This window comes from Parasteatoda tepidariorum, chromosome 4, assembly GCF_043381705.1.
Source record: "Parasteatoda tepidariorum isolate YZ-2023 chromosome 4, CAS_Ptep_4.0, whole genome shotgun sequence".
In the NCBI taxonomy this organism is placed as follows: domain Eukaryota; kingdom Metazoa; phylum Arthropoda; class Arachnida; order Araneae; family Theridiidae; genus Parasteatoda; species Parasteatoda tepidariorum.
In genome coordinates, this window is record NC_092207.1 from 21,781,835 (window position 1) to 21,805,076 (window position 23,242).

General features: G+C 28.5%; 2 protein-coding genes across 8 annotated transcripts in view; both read right to left on the reverse strand.

The window, feature by feature from the left end:
* Positions 1-8,636, reverse strand: part of LOC107457292 (acetoacetyl-CoA synthetase) — a 93,653-nt gene extending 85,017 nt beyond the window's left edge. The window contains exon 1 of the mRNA XM_071179511.1: positions 8,631-8,636. The gene's annotated coding sequence lies outside the window, so the exon portion shown is untranslated. The remainder of the gene's footprint in view (positions 1-8,630) is intronic.
* The window catches only part of LOC107450051 (acetoacetyl-CoA synthetase), a 148,269-nt gene that overhangs the window by 34,119 nt on the left and 90,908 nt on the right, over positions 1-23,242 (reverse strand). For 4 of the 7 annotated variants that reach the window (XM_071179508.1, XM_043039723.1, XM_043039724.2 and 1 more), the window contains exons 4-8: positions 20,327-20,422; positions 18,049-18,163; positions 9,131-9,244; positions 8,149-8,246; positions 6,984-7,098 (exon numbers count right to left, since the gene is read on the reverse strand). In XM_071179508.1, the coding sequence (XP_071035609.1) occupies positions 6,984-7,098; positions 8,149-8,246; positions 9,131-9,244; positions 18,049-18,163; positions 20,327-20,422 (538 nt within the window). The remainder of the gene's footprint in view (positions 1-6,983; positions 7,099-8,148; positions 8,247-9,130; positions 9,245-18,048; positions 18,164-20,326; positions 20,423-23,242) is intronic. The other 3 variants (XM_071179510.1, XM_071179509.1, XM_043039725.2) reach the window with 1 other exon arrangement.

Below are 23,242 nucleotides of genomic sequence, written 5' to 3' on the forward strand. Positions count from 1 at the left end.
CAATTCTTCAATTTTCTTCAATTTCTTTTTCAATTTAAATTTTTCGATAAAGTTTCTGTAAATAGATTTTGATGAAGTATTTTTGAGAAAAAAATTATGAATAAAATAAAATAAAAATGCTACTCAACAAAACGCTCTTTAACAAATTAACAGATCGGATGAAAATTGTTGTAATTGAATGAAATTGAATGTTGTAATTAATGAAAATTGTTATTAAGTCTGTGGGTTTGAAAAACCCTGTTTAGACTATTCACCAAGTTTTTTGAATGTGCACCCATAAATACAAAACGCACAAGAATACTTTATTCAAAAGACGAATAAGTGCATACAGTTACATTATGTAAAAAGAATAATTGATTTTGTTGAATATTTATTTCCAATGCCCACCTGGAGAAAGACCTTTCGTCATTTAGGCATCTGAAAGGCAGATTTCGTTGGTTACTCTTTCAGGGGCACCCTACTAGGAGAGTCAACGTTGCTCCCACAGTAAGGACAGATAGTACAGAGAATGAAAGGATATCCATGCCTTGTCCGGGATTCGAACCCAGAACCTCTCTGAGGTAAGGTCAGTTCCTTGACCCCTGCACTGGCCGGGTGGTTTTTATTGAATAATACATAGTGGTATAGTTAAAATTTAATATTTAAATAAAAGGTGAAGGCATTATTTTTTTAAGTTGTTGAATGAATAATTACTTTTAAAATAAATTGTTGTTAAGCGTTATTTCTTGTTTTTTTCACGGGTTTGCGTAATGATGCTTTTCATAAAATAAGGCAGTAATTTTTTAAATGTAATGAGTGAACAACAGATATTCATAAATATTGTTTGTGTATCGACAGTTACCCAATCAATGTTTGTGAATTATGTCGATAAAAAAATTTCATTTATGTCGATAAGGAAATGTCGCATAATTTCAATATAAAAAAATTCCACAATTCTGAGATCTGTTAGTTTTGTGATTTTCAAAAAGTTCATCACTTCTTTGTTTGAGCTCATGAAAATTGAATCTATGAATTTTCCTACAGTTGAATCAATGTTGCGTGGTTTGGAATTTTTTTCTTTTCGAAGGAAAATAAATTTTTTTTTAAAATATTAAAAGTATTTGTCCTCTTTTTTTATTTTTAATGTTTAAAAAGTTATCAAGTTTAGTTAGTTAGTGTTAAAAACTATTCAAAGTTATAGTTAAGTTAAAAATTGCATTTATCAATGTTAATGACTTTCATACAGTTTGAATAGTTGATCGAAATTGAGGAATTTTTAAAAGAAAAATATTTCATAATTTTTTCTTTTACAAAAATTATTCGCAATTTTTTAAACCCAGTCGATCTTTTTTATCAAGACATAAATTATAATTTAAATTTAAACTAAAGTTCTACTTAAAGTAAAAAGCTGTTGCTTTTTTTTTCAGGCGGAAGTGCCCCGAAAAACATTTTTAACTCAAATCAAACATTTTGTTTTTTTCACACGATAGGTAATAAAACAGAATTCCTTGCAATTCTCATGCAGCAGAGTCTGTTGAAATATACCCATTATAGAATAACTGGATATTAAACGTTCGTAAAATCATGATGTTACTTGTTGCTTATATAAAGAAGTAACAACACGTGAAAGTAGCATTCGTTTTTCTTTCATTTTTTCTTCTTTTTTGTTAGCCGGCAGGTCCTCTTCGACCTCTTTCCTTTCTTCAATTCGCGTGTATTGGAAAATAATGTCGACGCGGAAGCTATGGGATTTAAATTTGTTTTCCTCAAGCGGCCTCGAAGAGGAATATAATACGAGACGCTGTTTCTTCAAAAAGAGCGCCTTCTGTTTCTTTTTCCAAACGAAGATTTACGATTTCGCAAAAATAAATTTTAATGGGACGCTCATTGTGGTGTAGCTCATCACACATTTTATCTTTCTCTCTTTATTTATTATCGTTTGCTTGAAACTTTTATTTTCGTTTGCATCTTTAGCTTTATTTTTGATTTCGAGTTGAACTTATTAATTTGAATTGTTGTCTCCATGCGAGCTGTAAGCTTCACATTTAACCTTTTGCGGACGTAATAAATGCATATGTTACTGTGAATAACTGAAATTAGTGGTTGTTGACTTCAACCGGTGAATGTTGAGTATCACATGGTCGCTTTGGTAGATGTCCGAAATATATACTAGGTCTAGTTAAGTGCCACTTCCCGGTATACATTTGCCCGGTATGCCCTACATCAATGCTTTCTTAAGGTCAAGTGCCACTGCTCAGTATGCATTTAACCTGTACTCCGAACAATGATGTTTTCCCTAATCTGTCTTCAGAAGATATATTAAAATATCGAATAAATATAATGATAACTACGAATAAATTAATATCAAATTGAATATAAGAAATATTTCCCACTCTCACCAAAGTGACTATGTGACTATTGATATTCACCGGTGAAAGTCGGCATTCTCTTGATTTAGGTCATTGATGGTGATATATATATATGTATACACTATAAACAATTCCGGATCAAATGGCAGTAAGAAGTACAAGTACCGGCACTCAGGTTGCTATTACTTTTACCGTAAAGTCTATTTTTACCTTAAAAATTTACGGAACAAAAAATCTGATGAATCACAATTCTTACAGTAATATTTACTATAAAATTACTGACATTCTATAAATAAGTAAATATTACAAGTAATATAATAAGTAAATATATAAATTACGGTGTAAAATTTTACGGTAAAAATGGATTTTTCGAATTCTTCACTCAGTATGCCGTAATTCAATTCGAAATGTTTTACAGTGTAGTAGTCAGACTGGTCGGATTTAGACAAATATAATATATTTTCATTATTCTGCAAATATTGCTTCGCCATTCGGCATCTTTACGAAAATTCATTTTCTCTTATTTTATATAAAAAAGACGAATGAAATTATGAACATCTCGTACTACTTTGTTTAAATTTCTAATTTATTTGGAGTAATTGAACTGTATAGCACCGAGGGTTGGTGAACAATAAAAGGAAAATGGTATACCATTTAATGTAATTAAAATTTTATTTTATATTATAAACGTCGGTGAACAGCCGACCCAATTTTTGGGTTTGCGACTTCTAATGTTCAGCTCCGTAGCCTTGTAATTTTGAACCCAATCCTGAAGACTAGGGAGCTCCTGGATCACGTATTGGGAGAAATTTGCCTTCGCGGAGGACTTTTTGGTGGAACTAAGTCGCATTTGCGTTACACGGAGAGGAAGACCACGTGAACTTCCCTGATCGTCTACCACTGAGAATATTTTACGTCATCACTGGGGTCGGTACAAGTCGGAAGTAGATTCGTATCGATCAGCCATCCCTGGGATTTGAACGCTGCTCATCTCATTGGAAGGCGAACGCTCTATCCCCTAAGCCATCGTGGCTCATGTAATTAAAATTGGCTATAAAAACTATCAAGACACTTGGTCTGGGAAACATTTCTGAGGATGATCCGAGCACATGCCATCACAATTTTTCATCCTCTGCAGAGAGGATGAGAAAATCGCTCAATCATTTATAAACCTTGTTGGGCTTTGTGATAAAGGTAGTTGCTGACGTCAAAATCAACCTTACACTGCTATTCAAGTTCGGTTCTATCATGGCTGGAATTTTTACAAAATGGCTGCAAGAAGCTGTACGCATTTAATTTAAAAACTGGGACACACAGATTAATACTTATAAACATATGAAATGAAACAACTTACGCAAACGAGCTAATTTTGAATAATAAATTCCTCTGCGTTTTGCAAGTGTAAAAAAATAGTTTTAATTATCAGTAGAAATCATCAAGTAATCCTGTTGAAAAACGACAATCTTTGTAATGAGCTTAAATGTTGTGAAACAATATTCAATGTCATACACATCATTCCATTTGTTGTTTGCTAATTTAATGGATGAAAACACTCATCTCCCTATTTTTTCTCTCGGCAAATTACACCAGTGTGACGCATATTATTCGAATCTATTTTCTCGCATCAAGAATCGTAGTATGGCCTCGAGTTTCTGACCTCTCAGTAAGATATTTTCTAGATCAAAATGATGTAAAATGGATTTATTTTAATAAGATTATGTTCATTGATGTAAGCAAAATGAAAAATAGCACATAATTATTGCTCCCATTTTGTCACTTAAAGGTAATGACAGGTAAATCAACCGTCGTTATACTGGTATTTAAATGCACCGGAGTAAATGGAAGGTGTAGGGGAGAGTGGGGTCAATTGTAACATTTTTTACTTAACTATTTTTGACTAACAAAAAATCAAATATATTATTAGTATTAATTAGCAGACGAGTAAAGTAGACTATCCTCTACTAGAAAAAAAATAAGTAACCTATTTTAAATGTTATTATATTAGTTATTAACAATTTTGGCAGTCGTGCACTTGTTACAATTGTCCCCACTTACGGGGTCAATTGTAACAGTTCATAAATTCAACTAAAACATAGTTAATTCTATATATTATCATAGTTGGGATATATTTTTTTATTGATCAAAAGTAGTGATACTTTAGGAGTAAAAATAATAATGAGCAGAGACCTAAAGGGTTAAACTTTTAACTTTAAGGGGTTAAAAAATTTAATTCATGCTGTGAAAGGTGACAAATAAAATAATGCACATGCAACATAATATAAATGATATAGGAAACTATTGGTGGTTCTTAAAGAGTTAAGTAATGGTTTGTAAACATAAGATTATTTATTTTCAGCTGTTACATTCGTCCCTTTACTTATTGTTACAATCGTCTCCAAGATGCCATTTCAGCTTCATTTGTTAAAAACAATGCTAGTTAATTAACAAAACTAGTCTTTTTTTTAAATGTTAATTAAGATGTCCACTTACATATTCGGTTAATAATTTTTATTTGCTTAAACAAAATTACTTTGTTACAATATAATATTCTAATACCAAAAAAAGAACTTACGTAGCGTGAAAATATCTTTTGTGAAGTACATAAAAATGGTTGCCAGCAGGGGTGTACATGTAGATTTATTAAATACACCTTGTGCGCCACCTAGGAACCAAATCTAGAACTCGACACTCGAAATTTTTGCTCTGTTACAATCGTACCTGTTACAATTGACCCCACTCTCCCTTATAAAATATCTAGAATGCCATCGGAAACGTACAATACACTTCGTTAGATGTAGAAAAATATTTCTATTAATTTATATAAGAACTGATATCAACACGATGGTTATACTTTTGAAACAATTGCAGTGTAAAAAATACTTTCAGTTCAAATTAAGGTATGAAGTATTGGCACTTTGGGTACATCATCCGTAAAATCCATTTCCCCCTAAAATTCCTTTTTACCGTAATTTTTGCAAGAATTTTTATTTAATTAAAGTGATTCAGTAATTTTATGGTAATTATTACCTTTAAAATTATGATATATCAGATTTTTTGCTTCGTAAAATGTTCTGGTAAAAATAGATTTTACTGTAAAAAGTTGTGACATCCTGAGTGCTGGTACTTTTTACAATAATTTGATTAGGAATTATTTTTTTCAGTGAAGATAAGCATGAATTCTAATTATTAACATGCCATTATAGGCTCTAAATATCTACTTAAATTTTCGTTATTCCTTTTTTTGTAATAACAGTAATTTGAATAATATAAGACCCTTATATTCATTATTCTTTTAAATAACAGCATATGTTAGAATTCATAAAAAGATTTAAGAGCCTGATTATTTAACAGCTCATCATTTTTTTCTGATAAGTTAGAAAGCGTTGTTTCTATAAACTTATAAAATTTATTAACACATCAAATTAATTCAATGATAAACACCACCAAAACGTTTAATCAAGGAAGTTCTATACAATTTATTTGCTCAAGCAATTTTGTATTGTACAGTATTGTATTATAGGGCAATTGCGAGATGTAAGCTGTATTAAAATTATAATTACACAATTTGTAGACTAAGTGTTAAGAAATACTTTCTAGATGCTTATTTGTCTTTTAGATATTGTGTAGTTATTTAATAGATCATATTTTTTATACATTATTAATCATGAAATATATTAAATCTGGTAATTTTTATTCTATAAAAACAGTTATTTTCCAAGTAGCAGAGTAAGGTTGATTTCAATGTTATCAACAATCTTTATCGCAAAAGCCTAACAAGGTTCATAAATAATTAGCAAATAAAACAAGTAAACTTGATACAATGTTAAATTTAACTATGCTGCTAGGATCGCATTAAGCTTACATAAACAACCCTTTAATAACGAGATTGAATCTGACTTTAAGAAACAAGGATAGAAAAACCTTTTGAAATTGAGGATTAATCATCATTTACAAATCAAGAGTTGAAAGCGTTCCCAAACTTTCACCTTCCCAAGGTTTATTTTAGATTTTATGACCCTCACTGAAACAAGGTCTATTTGCGCAGGTTTTTATAAACTTTCTTTAACACTTTAAAAGTGTAGGATTGCTAATTATTAAGTTTTCAACGCAAGCAAAATGTTGCATTTGAGAACCACGACAAAGCTAGCATGGAAAAAAGGCAAAAACAAGCCTTTTTTTCAAGCCTTGCAAATACAAGCCCAGGCAAAAACAAGGTTTGCAATGAAAGCTAAAAAATGAGTTTTTTTCGTCAAATCTTTTTCCATACCTTCACTCAATTTTTGAAGAAATAATTTTCGCATACTAATATTTCTACTAAGTTTAAAAAAGTAATAATTAGTCCACCTTTCTGTGCCAAACGAATAAAAATGAAAATACAACGTTTACCGTAAGATTGCTTGTTTTCAGAGTTAGTTTTGTAAGAAGAAAAAAATTCTTCTCTCAAAGGGATATCTAAAAATAAATTATCTTAAAATCATTTATCAAATCTCTAAAGAGTTATTTAACTTTACAAACAATTCAAAACTTTGCAATACTTTTTCGGAAAATTACTTAATCCTCATATAATTCGTAAACACGTTTATAAAATACAATTTCAATCAATTCATAATTAATTTTTTTTTAAAAATTACTTACCTTTGCAGATGAGGGGAATGTTTTCCATCAAGTGTCTCTCTAATTTAAGATCAATGAATCTGTCTACCGTGAACAAGAATTTCGGCCTCATTGGGCGAATAATTTTAGCAGCTGCCTAAAAATTATATAAAAAAAAGTCGCTTTATAATTTGGAATAATTATTTAAACGTTGTCATTGGAAATTCCTGGATAACAATTTTTAATGAGTTTAAATCATTCCATTACTTAAAATGAAAGTTATTCGTATTAATACATCTAAGAGATACAAGATACGTGATGATTTTTACTGGTTATAATGAAGAACAAATGACATAGTCCAATAAAAATCAGCAATTCTGAAAACTATTTATTATGAATAAAATAGTTTAGTAATGATCTATTCTTAAAAAAAAAAGGTGATAAGATTTGATATCTCAGAACTTAGCTTACTTTAGACTATGTGTATCATTGCTGAAGATGCAACTTGTAAACCGCAGACGATACACAATTTTTAAAAACGACGTGGTCAATACCTGAGTTGGCCATTTTGAATAAGGCTCTAATCCAATTAATTTTGCATTGTTATTGAAAATGGAATTTGGAAAATTAACGTCTATATCGTTTTTGTATGCAGACGGGAAATTTAAAAATTACCTTAACAAAAATGATCTATCTTTTCAAAAAACTCTTTTTTAAGCATTTATTTAATTTTGAAAAAATTAAATAAATTTCTAAATATTTATTTACTTTAGAAAACTATTTACCTAAACTTATGAAAAAAAGAATTATATTTAAAAACTGATCATTTACTTCTTAAAACAATTAATTTTACGTACGATAATTAACCAGTTGTCCATATCGTACTAGAAGGCTCATTACTTTCTATTTTATATAATCCAAAGAAATTTAGGTGATATCGATACATAAAAATGTAATAATTAACGTTTTTTTTTTTTTGTTCTTCATGAAGTGTTTATAAAGTATAAAACCCATAAAAGTATTTTTTCAATAATTGCAACATAAAAAGAACTGAACAAAATATAAATGTTTAAACCTATGGCTTGATAAATAATAATAATGTTGTTTGATAAATAATAAAATATTTTAGTAAACTGTTAACTTAATTGAAATGTTAGAGAGATAAGGCGTAGGAAGATTAAAATAAAACGCAACTAAAGTAATTTACCTTATCACCATAAAAGGGCAGTGGTCCACCAAATATAGCTCCAATGCTAGCAGCAGCCAGATATGCGTATATAGCTTCTTTTCTATTCGCCATGTAACCTAAGGAATAAATAACGTAAATGATTAAAACTTGGGATTTATTAATTAATTTTTAACCACAGTCAGACATAATGTTTCAAGTTGTTTATTTCGTGGAATTAATTCAATTACTGCCCCGAGTTCTGATGCATTTTTACTCAAATATATTGACTGATAAATCAGTACAATATATTATATATCAGTGTATCATATATCTTTATTGATACATTTTTAAACAAGTAGATGATGTTATACTTGTTAAGAGGCCCTTCCTTACTCAATTGTGGTAGGGGAGGGAAAATTATAAATATGCTTTTAATCCTCCTAATTTAATTTTCACAAACAAACTGATGATGGAAATTTACTCTATTCGGTAGTGGCTTTTGATACATTTAAAATACTAGCTCTAGCTGCGTATAACGAAATTTCCGGACATGAGTTCCTACGCAATTTTAATCCTGATGATGTGCGTTAACTTCCCTTGAATTTTGTCGCAACATTTAAGCAATCCCCTGTTATATATACTGTTTTTAAACTTGTGTACATTCCGTCAAAAAATAGACTAAAATTAAAAAAGACTATAGCTTGTAGAGAGGCACTGATTTTTTTCATTTGAAATCAGCGATGCAAAAGTATCTAAGATCTGTAAAAAAAAGTTCATGTAACCGAAAAAGAAAAATTTTCCTTAGAATAATTATTTTCGCGATCGATGTAACTTACTTTTTCTAACTTAGATTTGATTTCTTAAAAAAAAAAAGTAAATGGTATTTCTGAAATTACTTAATGAAATATTTTAATAAAACTGAGCAAATCCTCAAAACTTAAAAAAAATGGAAAAAAATTGATTCTTTCACCAATTTGTCAGTCAATTCGTTAATAATAATAATAATAAACACGTTATTTACATGCAACTCTGTCTCCCATCTGCAATCCATTTTTTCTAAAAGCAGCAGCATATCTTTCCACTTCTTCGTACAATTCTGAATAAGTTATTCTCTCATCAACACCTCCTTCTTCCTCTAAAATAAAAAAAAAGAAATATGTTAATCAATTAAGATATATATATATATATATATATATATATATATATAAATGACTTTAATTCTAATCTACGATGGCACATTGCAAATACAAAGAAGTAGTGATTGAAAATTATGTAACATTAATTAATGTTTTTATTTGTTTATATTTTAATCATGCGTTTATTCTAGTCAGGATTGGAACCTATTTCTTCCAGAACTTTTGAAGAAAATGAAAAAAAAAAACTAGGACACTGCGAAAAAAAAGCAAGGTCAAAACTATCTAAATATGGTAACATTTACCTTGTTTCCGGCTTTATGGGAACCACCAAAACGCTCAATAATTTTTACCAAAGAGCTTTAATAATGATTTTGTTTAAATTAACAATGAAATAGGACTTTATAATTGAGTGATAAAATTTGGCAAATGTGGTAAAATTTGTTAATTTTATCACGATACCTTAGAGCGTGAGATAAAAACCATTTATTCCGTTAAATTTACTTTTAAGTTTTGTATTTTTACTAAATGTGTGGTAATAAGAACTCAATGTGTTTTAATAATAATTTTAAAAACCAGAATTTCCGGTAAACCGTTTTCATATAAATGAAAAAATTGAAAAACGAAAGGCTTAAATACAGTATATTTTATTTTTATTCGCTAGAATTATGCTGTTCTTCTTCTTTTTTTTTTTACCAGAAATGTTATGGCCATACAGTACTGTAATTTTCCCAGAATTTTTTACTCCGTGAAGAACATCAGTTTTATTTGTAATACTTTTTATTTCATTCGGTACAATATGATTACTAAATATGCTGTAATATCTCGAGTACATATTTACTGGAATTTCATAGGCTATTTAAGGAAAATTTTGGAAAGATTACAAACAGAAAGAGAGGCGGAAAAAGAATTCAGTACATATATGCTTGCCGCTATTCTAGAAAGTTGTATAGTTTGTCTACGGTGAGAACTCCCCTAGGCACAAAGTCTGAGGCCGTCTGCTGCTATGGAAAAAAATAGCGCATTTCAGGGAGGGTAGCTTTTTTCCCCTCTAAGGTTAACACAATAGACCGATGAAAACGATTTCCTTTCTCTCACAGATCCCAGCCAAAACCTGTCCCAAACTTGAAATAGTTATACTTCGTTACCATAGTTACCGTCACGTGTCAGGAGGAATGACTAGTGGAGTTCTTACTTCAGACAAACTATACTACAACTCTTCTTGGAATGTTTACGGGAATCAGCTGATAATTTAGCAAAAAAATAATATTTAGATTTGTTTGCTTTATTTTGCTAAGTTGTGCACGGGTCTAGCTTAATGTTATGATATATTCTTTTATTTACTGCAGAAACTAATTTAATTTATAATTTCTTGAATTATTTCCTAAAAAAAGCCAGCATTAATATTTTTTTAGTAGTTCTATCAAATAAATTGTATGCAATAAAATAATATACTCAATTTATAATATGAAGTTAGTTTACTTAAGAAATTTAATTAAATATGATACATACATACTAATAACTGAATCGATTGAACATACAAGATAACTAGATACTAGATAATAACTAGAAATAGATTTGTATTAAGGTTAGACAAATTAATTTTATTTCCAATTACTCAAACTTTACATTATTAAAAGGATATAAATATTTGACTAATTATTCGTTAAAACAAATGGTACGTACATGAAATAACATAATTGAAAATAACATACTGAACTTTTCTTTATTAGACTGCATAAATAGTTTATTAAAAAAATCAATGAAATATTATGTAAGCTAATAAGTGAACCAAATGAACATACAAAATAACTAGATAAATTTAGATAAGATTTCGACAAACAAATTTAATTTCTTAAACTGTTTCCACGTGAAGTGCCTCACAACTCTCTTAAATTGGCTTACAAAAAATTAGTATTGAATTTTTAATTAATAGAATATACAATCAGTTAATTAAAGAAAGTGAATGAAATATATAAGTGAATCTACCATGCATACGAATTAGATTAACTTAAAATTTCTCTCAAAGCTTTTTTTTTAAGAAAAAAGAAAGAAAAAAAAGGAACTTGAATATATCCTTGAACCTAACAGAAAGCTCTACAACTAAGCAGAATAATAGAGTTAACTCTTATCTTTTAATAACGTTTAAATGTGTTGCCGACGTAATCAGAAGAAAAAAAGAACTCTTGAAAACCATTTTTTGTATTCCATTTAAATACTCTTTACAAATATTTGCACGTTTGACATTTCAAAAAGACCTTGAAAATTATGCAAATGAATGCTTTTTTTTTAAATTTATGAAGTCTCTAAGGCACTTATATTCGTTATCGAATATCAAAGCAAGTCTGTAATAGATGGCCATAGTTTTTTTCTTTTTTTTAAATAGAAATAATAGTACGAGAGCTGGGGGGGGGTCTAGTGTAGAGATGGGGCTATAGTGAACATCTTGAATAACTTTTGATTTATAGGTCAAATTTCTTCAGTGAAATATCGTAGACCGGTGACACTGATATTCACTTACGAGCGCAGTTTTGCATAATCACATTGTAAATACTTCATTAGAAATTTGTAAAAGAAGGTTTTTAAGGTGTATAAGTAACTTTTAAATTTTCTCTTTGCTCTTTTATTTATATATTTTATTTTAGGAATTTCAGCAATAGGTGATAATATGCTATAAATTATGCTGTTTTCAACCTATTTTAATTATAACCTTTTCTCTGTGTAGTTTCAACTAACCAGTATTAGGCGTAAACAAACATATGTCTACGTGGGAATAGTGTAGACACTTAGTGATGGGGCTATTGTAGACACATAGTGATTGGGCTAGTGTGGACACATAGTGATGGGGCTAGTGTAGACATATAGAGGCTAGTGTAGACACATAGGGGCTAGTGTAGACACATATAGGCTTGAAAACGAACAAAAAACCTAAATATTTTATACGTAGTTAATTTTCATAAAAAAATTTGTCAATTTCGCTCAATTTTTTCTGCCATGATGAAATTTATTAAAACTAATGAATAATTAGCAAATTTTGCAAATTTTATGTGCCTGGATGATGCAGTGTAGGAGTAATTTTTTATATAGGAAAAAATATATCGCGAACGCTTTTCTTTTCAAAACTGTTTTCTTGACATTAGCGTTTTGCACCATTTTCAGAATTAACTTAAAAGGCGCTGTTTAAAGATGGGCTAAGCTTTGCCTAATAATCATAAGTTACTGCTGAAAACTCATAATAGCAACGGAAAGAAAAGATTATTTGCTAAAAAGTATTTTTGCGAAGCTGGATTCTCTGAAAAACAACTTTAATTTATATTCTAAGAGAGAAATAAAGTTTAATCTAATACTGCTATTCATGAAATTAAATTTTTTAACGGAATTAATATTTTCTAAAAAATATCGGAATATATATCGTTATAGAAAATATCAATTTTTAAATAACTGTAACAAGGAAATTCTTAAGCAATAAAATATTAAAGAGAAAGATCAAATGAAATATAAAAAATTTGCTTACATAAAAAAAGACAAGCAAATAAATAAGTTTGGAATACTTTTTAGCAATGGTTAATTTTTCGCTATAAAATAACTTTCATGTACATTAACAAAAAAAATATTTCTAACGTTTATATTTATATTTGCATAAATATATATCTTTGCGATGCATTTTTTAAAAATCAAATAGGATTGCAAAAGCTCCCCTCAGTGATCTTATAAAACTCATTATAAAATAACTTTTCGTTCAAATCTAGAAATGGAATCTCCATTATCAAACTCAGAAAAAAAAAACTTTTAAACGTTCCATTATGTTACTTGCTATTAATTTTAACCACCTGAAATATGACATGCATTCTTTAAATTGTCCGTGATGATAGTTATATAAGAATAGAAAAAATTCTAAAAACAACAAGCGTTGTGCAATAAGGTCAGGGAAAAGTCTTCAACAGAAAACTACGAGAAACATTTAGAAAGTAAAAATAAAAAAAACATCCATTAACAACTTACACGCTTTTTTCTGTTATGCAAACGGTGAATCTTAAATTTTCTTGCAGATTCGGCCTTCAGATGAATAACATGACTTACGATAGTTTTTATTAAGAATAAAAACTCGCAAAAGGCTTATATAAGCTTGCAAGGCTTACAACAGCTTATTAATTCATATCACATATAGTTATAAAACACTTAGTCTATAAATACATATGGAATTACATTTTTATTAGTTTTTAAGTTCTTACATAAGTGATTAATGCTAAAATTAATAACTCATAAATAAAGTTAGATATAGCTTCGCTGAATTATTAAAAAAACTAATATTTGATCAACTCATTTTTTTCACTTTAAACAATCTAGATTATTGAAACTGATTTGTTATTTTAAAAATGGAATTAACTGCCACGTGTGTAAAACTCAAAAAAGGTTTTTGTGTAGAAATAAAAGTTAATTTATATTATTTGGGTGTTAACTTCATTTGCTGTCGAAATGCTTTTAAAATGCATAAAAAGTTAAGCTCTGACCATTTATTTTCATGGTTCAATATTTTCTTGACTTATTGTTGCAAACCTTTGTAAACATGAGAGAGTTAATTAAAGACAAATGATCTAAGGAGTAAAATAAAAGTTACAGTACATTGTTGTAGTGATATGTTTGGTAAAACCCTTAAAAAATGTCGCTAACGCCGAATTGATGTGTTTATGCTTGTCACCAAAACCCCGAAATCGCAAAATGAATTTCAACATGAAAATGCAAAATTGCTAAAAAGCAATTACCCAGATAATACCGCCAAATCAATAGCTACAGATTGCAAAGGTTATCGCTCTCCCAAACATCGCCAAAGGTGCCAAATTCCCATTGTCACATATACTAGGATTAAGTCATATATTTTGGGAGCATTAATTTACTTGACACATCTGCGCCATTTTTTTTTCTTCCATTTAATCCCAAATCTTTTTTTTTTTTTTTCAAAACATAAAATCTATTTAAAACTTCAACACCTTTAACCCAAAAAATGATTTAACAAAAAAGAAGAAAAAAAAAGCTCCTTTGGTAAACTAAAGACCGTCACAAGTTGAGGAAGTTAATTTTAAAAATTGAATTCTGTTTAAATTAGAGGAGAAATCAATGCTATTCGCGATGTGGGTTACACTTTGTGTCAAAATTAAGTGTTCTCTTTTGTACAGTGGGCAAAATAAAGACCACCCTGAATAACTTCTTAATCTAATGGTCGGATCTTTACGTTCCAGGACTCAATTTTATTGATTCTAGGGTTGACCTCAAATAGGCTAATTAATTAGAGCAGGCGATATTTTAAGTTACAAAATTAGACACAAAAACGCACTATCTCTGAATAAACATACTCTCTTTTCGACTGATTCAGATTTTTGACTTCCAAAACATACAGGTTAGCCACAATTGGGGAAATATGGTCCTAATAGTTTAATCAGGAGAGTGGTCCAAAGTTTGGGCACCTTAATAATAATGTATATTTTGCGTATTATATCTCCAGAATTCTTTAAGCAAATTGAAATATTTTGCCCTTTTTCGCTTATTCAAAGTTAATTCCCTGCAAAAAATAACTTCTAGTAAATATTTATTATTTTTTATTATTTTCCTTAACAGTCAAAAAAATTTGAATTGTAAGGTTGTAATTTTCAGTGGCAAAATACATAATTTGAACGAAATCGGTCGAATAGTTTCCTAGAAATCAAATTTAAAGAACTCTTGCTTTTATTTTATGTACATTTTTAATCGACATTTTCTATAGCTTGCTCACCTTGGAAAATGCTCGAAGCGTAGATATATATATAAATTTAATTTATTAGGCTCGTTTAAAAAATTGTAAGGATTGTATTTTTACCTCATTTTGTAATCGGGATTAATATTTTCATCTTTTTTCTGCTGCTAAATATCACGTTTGATCTATTTATTTTATTTTTGTAATTTAAGAGCAAGATCAAAGTGAAGATCGATCAATCTGATTAAAAGTAATCCATCCAGTTATTCAATCAAAAACACACACACACCGGACATACGCAATTTTACAAGCACACAAAAAAAAGTACTAAAGAAATTTCCCTTCGTAATCTTGAAAAGCATACATTATATAACAACATTAAAGCAATTTCGGATATAATCAATTCTTGTTAGTATTTGATTGTTATATTAATATTCAATTTTATTATTTTTTATTTATTTACTTTTTTCATTTGATTTTTTATTTGATTTCTTTTAATATTTGATTTTATTAATATTCAATTTGTTAATATTTGGTTTTATTTCAAATTTTTTTTATATTTTATATTTTTTTATTTTTAATTAATTTTTAATAATATTTGATATTTTGACATTTTTAAATTTTAAGTCTATATTAGTTTTGCTATTGTTTGATACTTGATCTTTAAAACTTTACACAAAAACTCATTGAATGAAGTACTCTTTAGAACGAAACATAGAGTTTTAATCATAAAACAATATATTTTGTTTCTTATAAAAAAATTAAAACTTGAAATCATTTTGAATGTATGGCTGATGGATCAGAGCTGGTCTGTGACCAATTATGAATTTAAATTTATTTCATTCATTAATTGAAATAAAAATTTTGATTGATATTTAAGATATACTAACTATAAAATAATTATTTCTCTGGACATGGTCGCATGTCTCAGTCGCATGTCGGTTATGGCTCACTACCCAATGAAGCGACCGAGGTTTATTGATTCATGTATTGGTCCTGGATCACACGCCTCATTTGAGTTCATTTCAAAATTGTCGTTTCCTAATTGTTTTTAATACATTATTTTTCTCTATTAGTCATTATATTTACAGACTCACTGAACTAATTGAAGTTTTAAAACTCATGTTGCAATGTCAATCAGATTTATTCTGTTAGCAAACCAATCCTTTTAACTGAATTTGAATTCAAGTTCTTCTTGATATTTAAAGAGTGTTTCAATTATTATTTACAAATTGTTNAGAGAGAGATTGCGGTTGTTAATTTTGAATGAAACGGTTGTTAATTTTTTCAAAGAATGAAAAAAAAATATTGTTACGGTCTATCTTTGATTGGGGAAATTCCAGTCATAGCCGTTTTCAAACACTCGTAAAACAAAATAAACTCAATAAATCAATTAGTTTTTGTTTTATTCCGTAACTTATCCCACCTAATACTCAAGGTCGGTGCGTATACACATTTATTTCTGAGTCATGATAGGTTAATAAATGCCAAGGTACGCATGTGAAATGCTCAGGGCAGGTCCATAATTTTAACAAATGTCCTCGCTTTTTCCGATTGTTTTGTCCTTTTAGATATAAAAAAATATTTATTTTAATGAGGAATTAAATACCTATTTAGAGCATTTGCATAATTGAGTCGTTTTATTGTCAATTTATTTCTAATGACCTGTTTCTATTAAGCAGTTTCATTTCTTTTTAATCTGAATTGACGTCACTTAAGAAACTACGATTTTTAATAGCGAAATTGTCAAATCAAATTTTCTTTTTTTTATGTATAAAATGTGAGCTCAATTATTAATTTATCGATTCAATTGAATGTAATTTTTATAATTTTATTAAAATTTTTATTACATCAGAATTTTTATTAAATAGTCAGATTTAAAAGGAAAAATCTAGCCTTCAGTTTGAAATAAACTATAATTAAAATTTATTTATACAGGCATACTTGATGAAGAAAACATTGTCAAAACTACCAGAATTTGCCGGGTTTTTCACTCTATGGGAACATAAAGCTCGGTAATTTTCAACGAAGTGTTTTGTTATAATTCTGGTAAATTAATAATTAAATATGGTTTTATAATGTGTGGTAAAATTAGGTAAATGTGGTAGAATTTGATAATTTTCTCATTTTTTTGTTCCCATAAGAACAGTGTTTCCCAAACTTATGACTTTTATGTAACCTTTCTAAATTTTTCGTAAAGCTATGTACCACTAATTAAAAAATGTATGCATTTTTTACTATAAAAAAATTGCACAAAAGTTAAAAATTACAACTGCTGTTGACACCACTAATTATTAACTGTTAACTCTGCAAAGAATGGCCAATAGAAAAATACGTAATCGTAAATTTTCATAGCTGGCTTTGTTTTTAAATAAATTTTTTGAAATTTTTGTTTCTTGTAAGATATTTCGCATAAGAACGCGTACCCCAGCTAAACTGTTCCCGTACCCCAGGGGGTACGCGTACCACACTTTGGGAAGCACAGCCTTAAGACATGAGATAAAAATTTTTTGTTCTGCTTTTAATTTTTATATTTTTTACTAAATGCGAAGTAGTAAGAACTATAATTTTGAAAACCAGAATTTCCGGTTAGCCGACACGAAGTGAACGGGAAAATGACCATATAAATGTATTAAATACTATATATTTTGGTTTTATTACTCAGAATTATGTCGTTTTTATTACCTGATATGTCATTATCACATAAAACGTGACATTTATCAGATAGCTACTAAAACGATTTATCTTTGACGTTTTGGCTGAGAGAATTAAGCTAGAAGACAGCCATTTTCAATAAACATTTGTTTCGTATGTAATTTGAAGCTGCTTTAAGCAAGGTTTGCAGTACAAAAAATTCTTTATTCTATTTATTGCTAAGAGAAGATAGAAGAAAGATTTTGTTGATAATAATTCGTGGGATAAATATATTTTCATAAGGATTCTGAAATTTTAGGATTAAAACAGAGTCTGGAGAATGCCTTTACAAATAAGTTTATGCTTTTAAAAGAGAATGTTCCAGCTTGCAAAGACTTATTTTTTTGCATTTTATTCTCAGGAATTAGTGTTTAAAGTACTCACCAATACAAATCATTGCGATGTCCCCATTTCTGTGTCTCAGCATGTTTTCGGCGAAATTCAGACGAGCTCCACTAAACCAGTCCACATCAACGAATCCCTTTCCATTCTTCACGAGCTAAAAAACCATCAATTAATCGAATTATTAAAAATATGATGGACTTTGCTTACATATGTATAACATATGTTGTTTTATTTTGTTTTTATAACCGTCGTAGAACAGCCAACCCATTTGTTTGGACTTACTACTAATGTTCAACTAAGTAGCCTTGTAATTTTGAATCCAGTCCAGAAGACAAGGGAACTGCTGGATGGGAGAAATTTACCGTCGTGTAGGACTTTTTGATGGAACTAACCCGCATTTGCGTTACATGGAGAGGAAAATTAGACGTTACATGGCTAGGACCCATGATCCGTCTACCACTGAGCAAGCTGGTCCGTGCAAGCCGGATGCGAAATTCGTATCGACCAGCCATTGCTGGGATTCGAACCCCATTCACTTCACAGAAAAGCGAACGCTGTATCCCTTGAGCCAACGTGGCTCAACATATGTCACTGTAAAAACCCATAATTAGTAAATGTCTACAGTGTCCGATACATCGTGAAATTTTTTTTAAATATAATTATTTCTGGCTTACACCGGCAAATTTCATAATGGTGGTAAATGTTGAAATAAAAAAAAATACAATCATCATTCTTTTTTACTTATACTCTTTATGACATCAGTGCACGCTAAACGCTGGTATTTACTGATATAATTAAGAAATAACAATGTATGTGAAAACCTGTTATTTATTTTTCTCATCAGTGCATGCTGAACCTCGTGGTGTAAGTAAGAAATAATACCAATCTACAGTGCACGCAAAAAAAAATGGACCACCCTGAATAACTTTTGATCTAATGATCAGATCTTCACGTTCTAGGACTCAATCTTAATGTCTCGAGGGACCTCAAATATGTTAATTAATGAGTGCAGGTGATATTTAAAATTACGAAATCAGACACAAAAACGTACTTTCTCTGAATACTTCTGACTCCCAAAATATAAGGGTTGCCGCAATCTGGAAAATATATTCCCAATAGTTTGGTCAGGAGAGCGGTCCGAAGTTCTTAATGTTAATTTTACTTTTTGGGTATTTGATACATGTCGAAAACTTTTTATTGTTATTGTTATTCTTTTTATATTATTTTATTGTTATTACTTATTCATTTGATGTCCTTTTTCAAAAAAAAAAATTTCCAAAATATATCGAGAGAAATTAATTAACTTTAGCTTCCTTAACGCCTTGATAAAATTCATTATTATTGATTGAAACATATATTTAAACAGAACAAACCTTTAAGATTCTATACAGCACGTTTATAATTAACTATGCTACAAAATTACTCGTAACTTTTGATAAAAACCCTGTAGTAGTATTTTTTTAAATTTTCATCTTAATTTTCATTTTTACTAAATAAAATTTCTAGCATTTCAGAGTGTCATTATCCGGTTTTCATGAAATTCTGTTACATAGTTTTTGATACAAACTGCTTACAAATGCCAACTCCAATAGTAAAAAAAAATAATAATAAATGTTATTACATGCCCTTATTGCTAATATTTTAAATATAATGCAATGCAATGCTTACATTGGGTTTCACTTGTTTCTTAATATTGGTTTTCACTTGTTCCTTAATATTGTTTCTCTACTTAAAGAACATAATATAATGTTCATGTAACGAGATAAAATACTATTGAACCTATAAGTTCAATATAGTTTTGAATTGTAGTTTTTTTTCCGTGAGACCGGAATATCCTTTTAAAAAAGTAAATAAAATAATAAAAAATTAGGGAAAAAAGAAAAAAAAATATTGATAGGAACTTCACGAGCCATATTTGAAAAATTGTAGCACTCTGCCGCAATTTGTATGTTCGCATGCCGCATGTTCCTAGTATTAGTAAGAGTACAGATACATGTTATACTTAACTCTAGTTATCGGTATATAAGTTGTTCAGTATTTTTTAAGATATTTCTTAAAGTAATTAATGGTTTAAAATCAATGAAAATATATAAGTATAGCTTAATAATAAAAATAAAAATGATTTTTATCATAGTTGTAATGAACAAAAAAAAATTTATTTTAAATCTTTAAGAAATATTGAATAAGTAGTATATGAAAGAGAGGAAAAACATAAAAAGTTACTTCAGTGGATAGGTATGTATAGCAAAGCAGGATGCACCTATAAAAAGACATATAGCATTCAACATGAAGCAAAGCAGGCTATAACTTACAGTACCTTGTCTAATCTATAGTCAGAACGTAGAAGACCCATCAGTGCAGAGCACATGACCTTAACCATCATGCCCTTAGTTTGAGCTGCAGATCTATATATCTGGAAGCAAACAGAAGGCGTTGTTTTGCTCGCATTAGCAGAGTTAATAATAAGATAGGCAGAATATCCTTACTTATTTATTTATTTTGTCCTTATTTTGATGCTTTACTTTGTTTTAGTATAAAATTAAATAAATACTAATAAAATAATTAGTTTTTAAATGCAAATTTCACAATCATAACTGTAACAAAAAATTAAAAACTTAGATTGAGTTTTATAGTACAGAGGTTTCTTACTAATAGCTACTCTTTTGCAAAATTTAAATCGCTCACCGTTGTTTTTTTTTAATGATTACTAGAGCTTATAACTAAAACGTTTGTGATTAGTAATTTATTATTTATTGACCTTCATGTTCCAATATCATTTATTATTTTTTATAGTTATTGTTATTCATGATGATTTATTTGTAATTCAAATTATTTATATTAGCTTATGCGATTACTTATCAATTGTTATGATTATGAGAAATGACTAAATGAGTTAAAATTATGTACTTTAATAATCCTTTATAAACTGTAATTGATAATATATAAAAATTTATATTTTGATTTACCATTAGTGAAATCATTAAATAATATTTGATAAGTTATATGATAATGTATATAATTTTTATTAATGAAATTTCTATTAATTTATTAAATAATTTCTAGTTTATAATTAATGTTTTTTAAATATAAATTGAATTTTATTAATTATTTTTAAACTGAATTATTTGTTTGAAATGTTTTTTAATAGAAAATTATTGATACAAAATTTATAATTCAAGTTTCAAAGAGCAGAATTTTTAAATTTATATCATATTCATTCATTAATTTATTAAGTTTTGTAGCAAAACATCTTTTTTAAATATTTTAATGATAATGTTAGTTTACAAAAATTTAAACTGACATGCAGCAACAATCATGCAAAGGGTATAAATATTTATGATAGCATAACAGAATAAGCATAATTTAACTAAAAAGCTACTAGAAAGCAAAAATGGAAAAAGAATAAATCATGCAGAAGGACATCATGCGCAGTGTAAACAAAATGCAAGAAAAAAGTATTTATAAAGGAAAAAAAACGTAAAAACATACCATCGAATTCATTTGAGAACTTACCCTTCTACAATAAGTCTTTCAAAAACGACGTAACTGACTTTTATGCAATTTGGCATGGTTGTTTCAAATATATGCACTCATTGCATTTCAATAAATTACACTTTTTTAAAAATATGCATTTTATTTATATGAATACACATGAATATGTAAATGGCAAATTTAAAAAAAACTTTAAAAAATGTCAAAAATTGACCCCTTTTGATGCATCTTTTTGGTTACAAGTCAATTACACGTCCCATCGTAATCATACTTTCGCAATTGGAAGAAGTGTAATTAATTATTTCGTCCAATTACACGTAGAATCGAAACAAGATGTCATCTTAATAACTTACGATCAGAAAACATTATTCTGAGTAAACATGAATAATTTTTATTTGTTATCAAAAATCATCATTACATGTAATCAGGAATTTTTATTACTCGCAACTACACTGAAAAAAATATGGTTAAAACTATCGGAATATGTTAAAATAACAGTGTTTCTGACTCTATGGAGACACCAAAAATCTCGATATTTTTTACTTAAACGCTTTAGTAATGATAATAGTAAAATTAACAATAAAATATGATTTTATAATGTGTGATAAAATTTGGTAACTGTGGTGAAATTTGGAAATTTTATCATGATATCTACGAGCCTGACATTAAAACAATTTATTCGGTTTAATTTACTTTTCAGTTTTGTATTTTTTTAACCTGCGTGGTAATAAGAACTATACCGATGCCATAGTAACGGGAAAAAATACTAAATAAAAGCTTTGAATGCCGTATATTTTGTTTTTATTATACTAAATTATTTTTTTTCCCAAACATTTCTATACAGTGCAATAATTTCACCAGAATTTTTCGCCCTGTAGAAATCATTTCTTATAATCGGAAATCATTGTAGCATACAAAAATAAATGCTGACTATTACTTGTAATTACAAATCATTATTGCTTGTAATCATAAATCTTCGCTACTAGTAATCGTACTTCAATATTAACCATATTTACGATTAAACTTGCAATTATAAATAATGATCGTTTATAATACTGGGAGATCAACTGCCCAAGCATGCGCACAAGTCAGTCTTTTTAGTTCTGTTAAGAGTCTACAGTTTTTTGCTGCTCTTCTACGTTTTTTAGTAATTTCAACATGTATTTTAGACATTGAAATGTGACTATGTATTAGTATTCTTGAAAATTAATTCATGGTTGGTCTAGACATTTACACATTTAATGTAACCGTTTTCGACATAGATCTAAGCTGTTACATTAAATGTATTTTAAAGAAATAGCTGCAATTGAAATAATTTTAACAGATATAATATCAATTAAAAGCGTTTAAACTAAATACAAATATAAATAATAAATTCGTAGCAGGAAAATAATAACAAACATTTAGAACTTAAAAAAATGATATTGTTAACTCTGCAATAAATTTTGGTGTATAGTTGCTACCATATTTGGTGTTGAGATAAACAAACATTTTTTGCAGTGCGTGTACTTATGTTTTTTATTTGCTGGCATTCGTATAAATTTAAAGCTTCATTAGAAAAACATTTCGTTTTTAGTAATACAAGTGCATTTTTAGTAATACATTTGAAACTAATTTTTTCAAGTATTTGTTATTTTGTCAATTTTATATAAGTTTTTACGCGATAACTGCAGTTCTGTATTTAAAAACGTCCTTGGTTTACCTCAACGCCATAATTGGTTGCAACCATACACCAAAATTT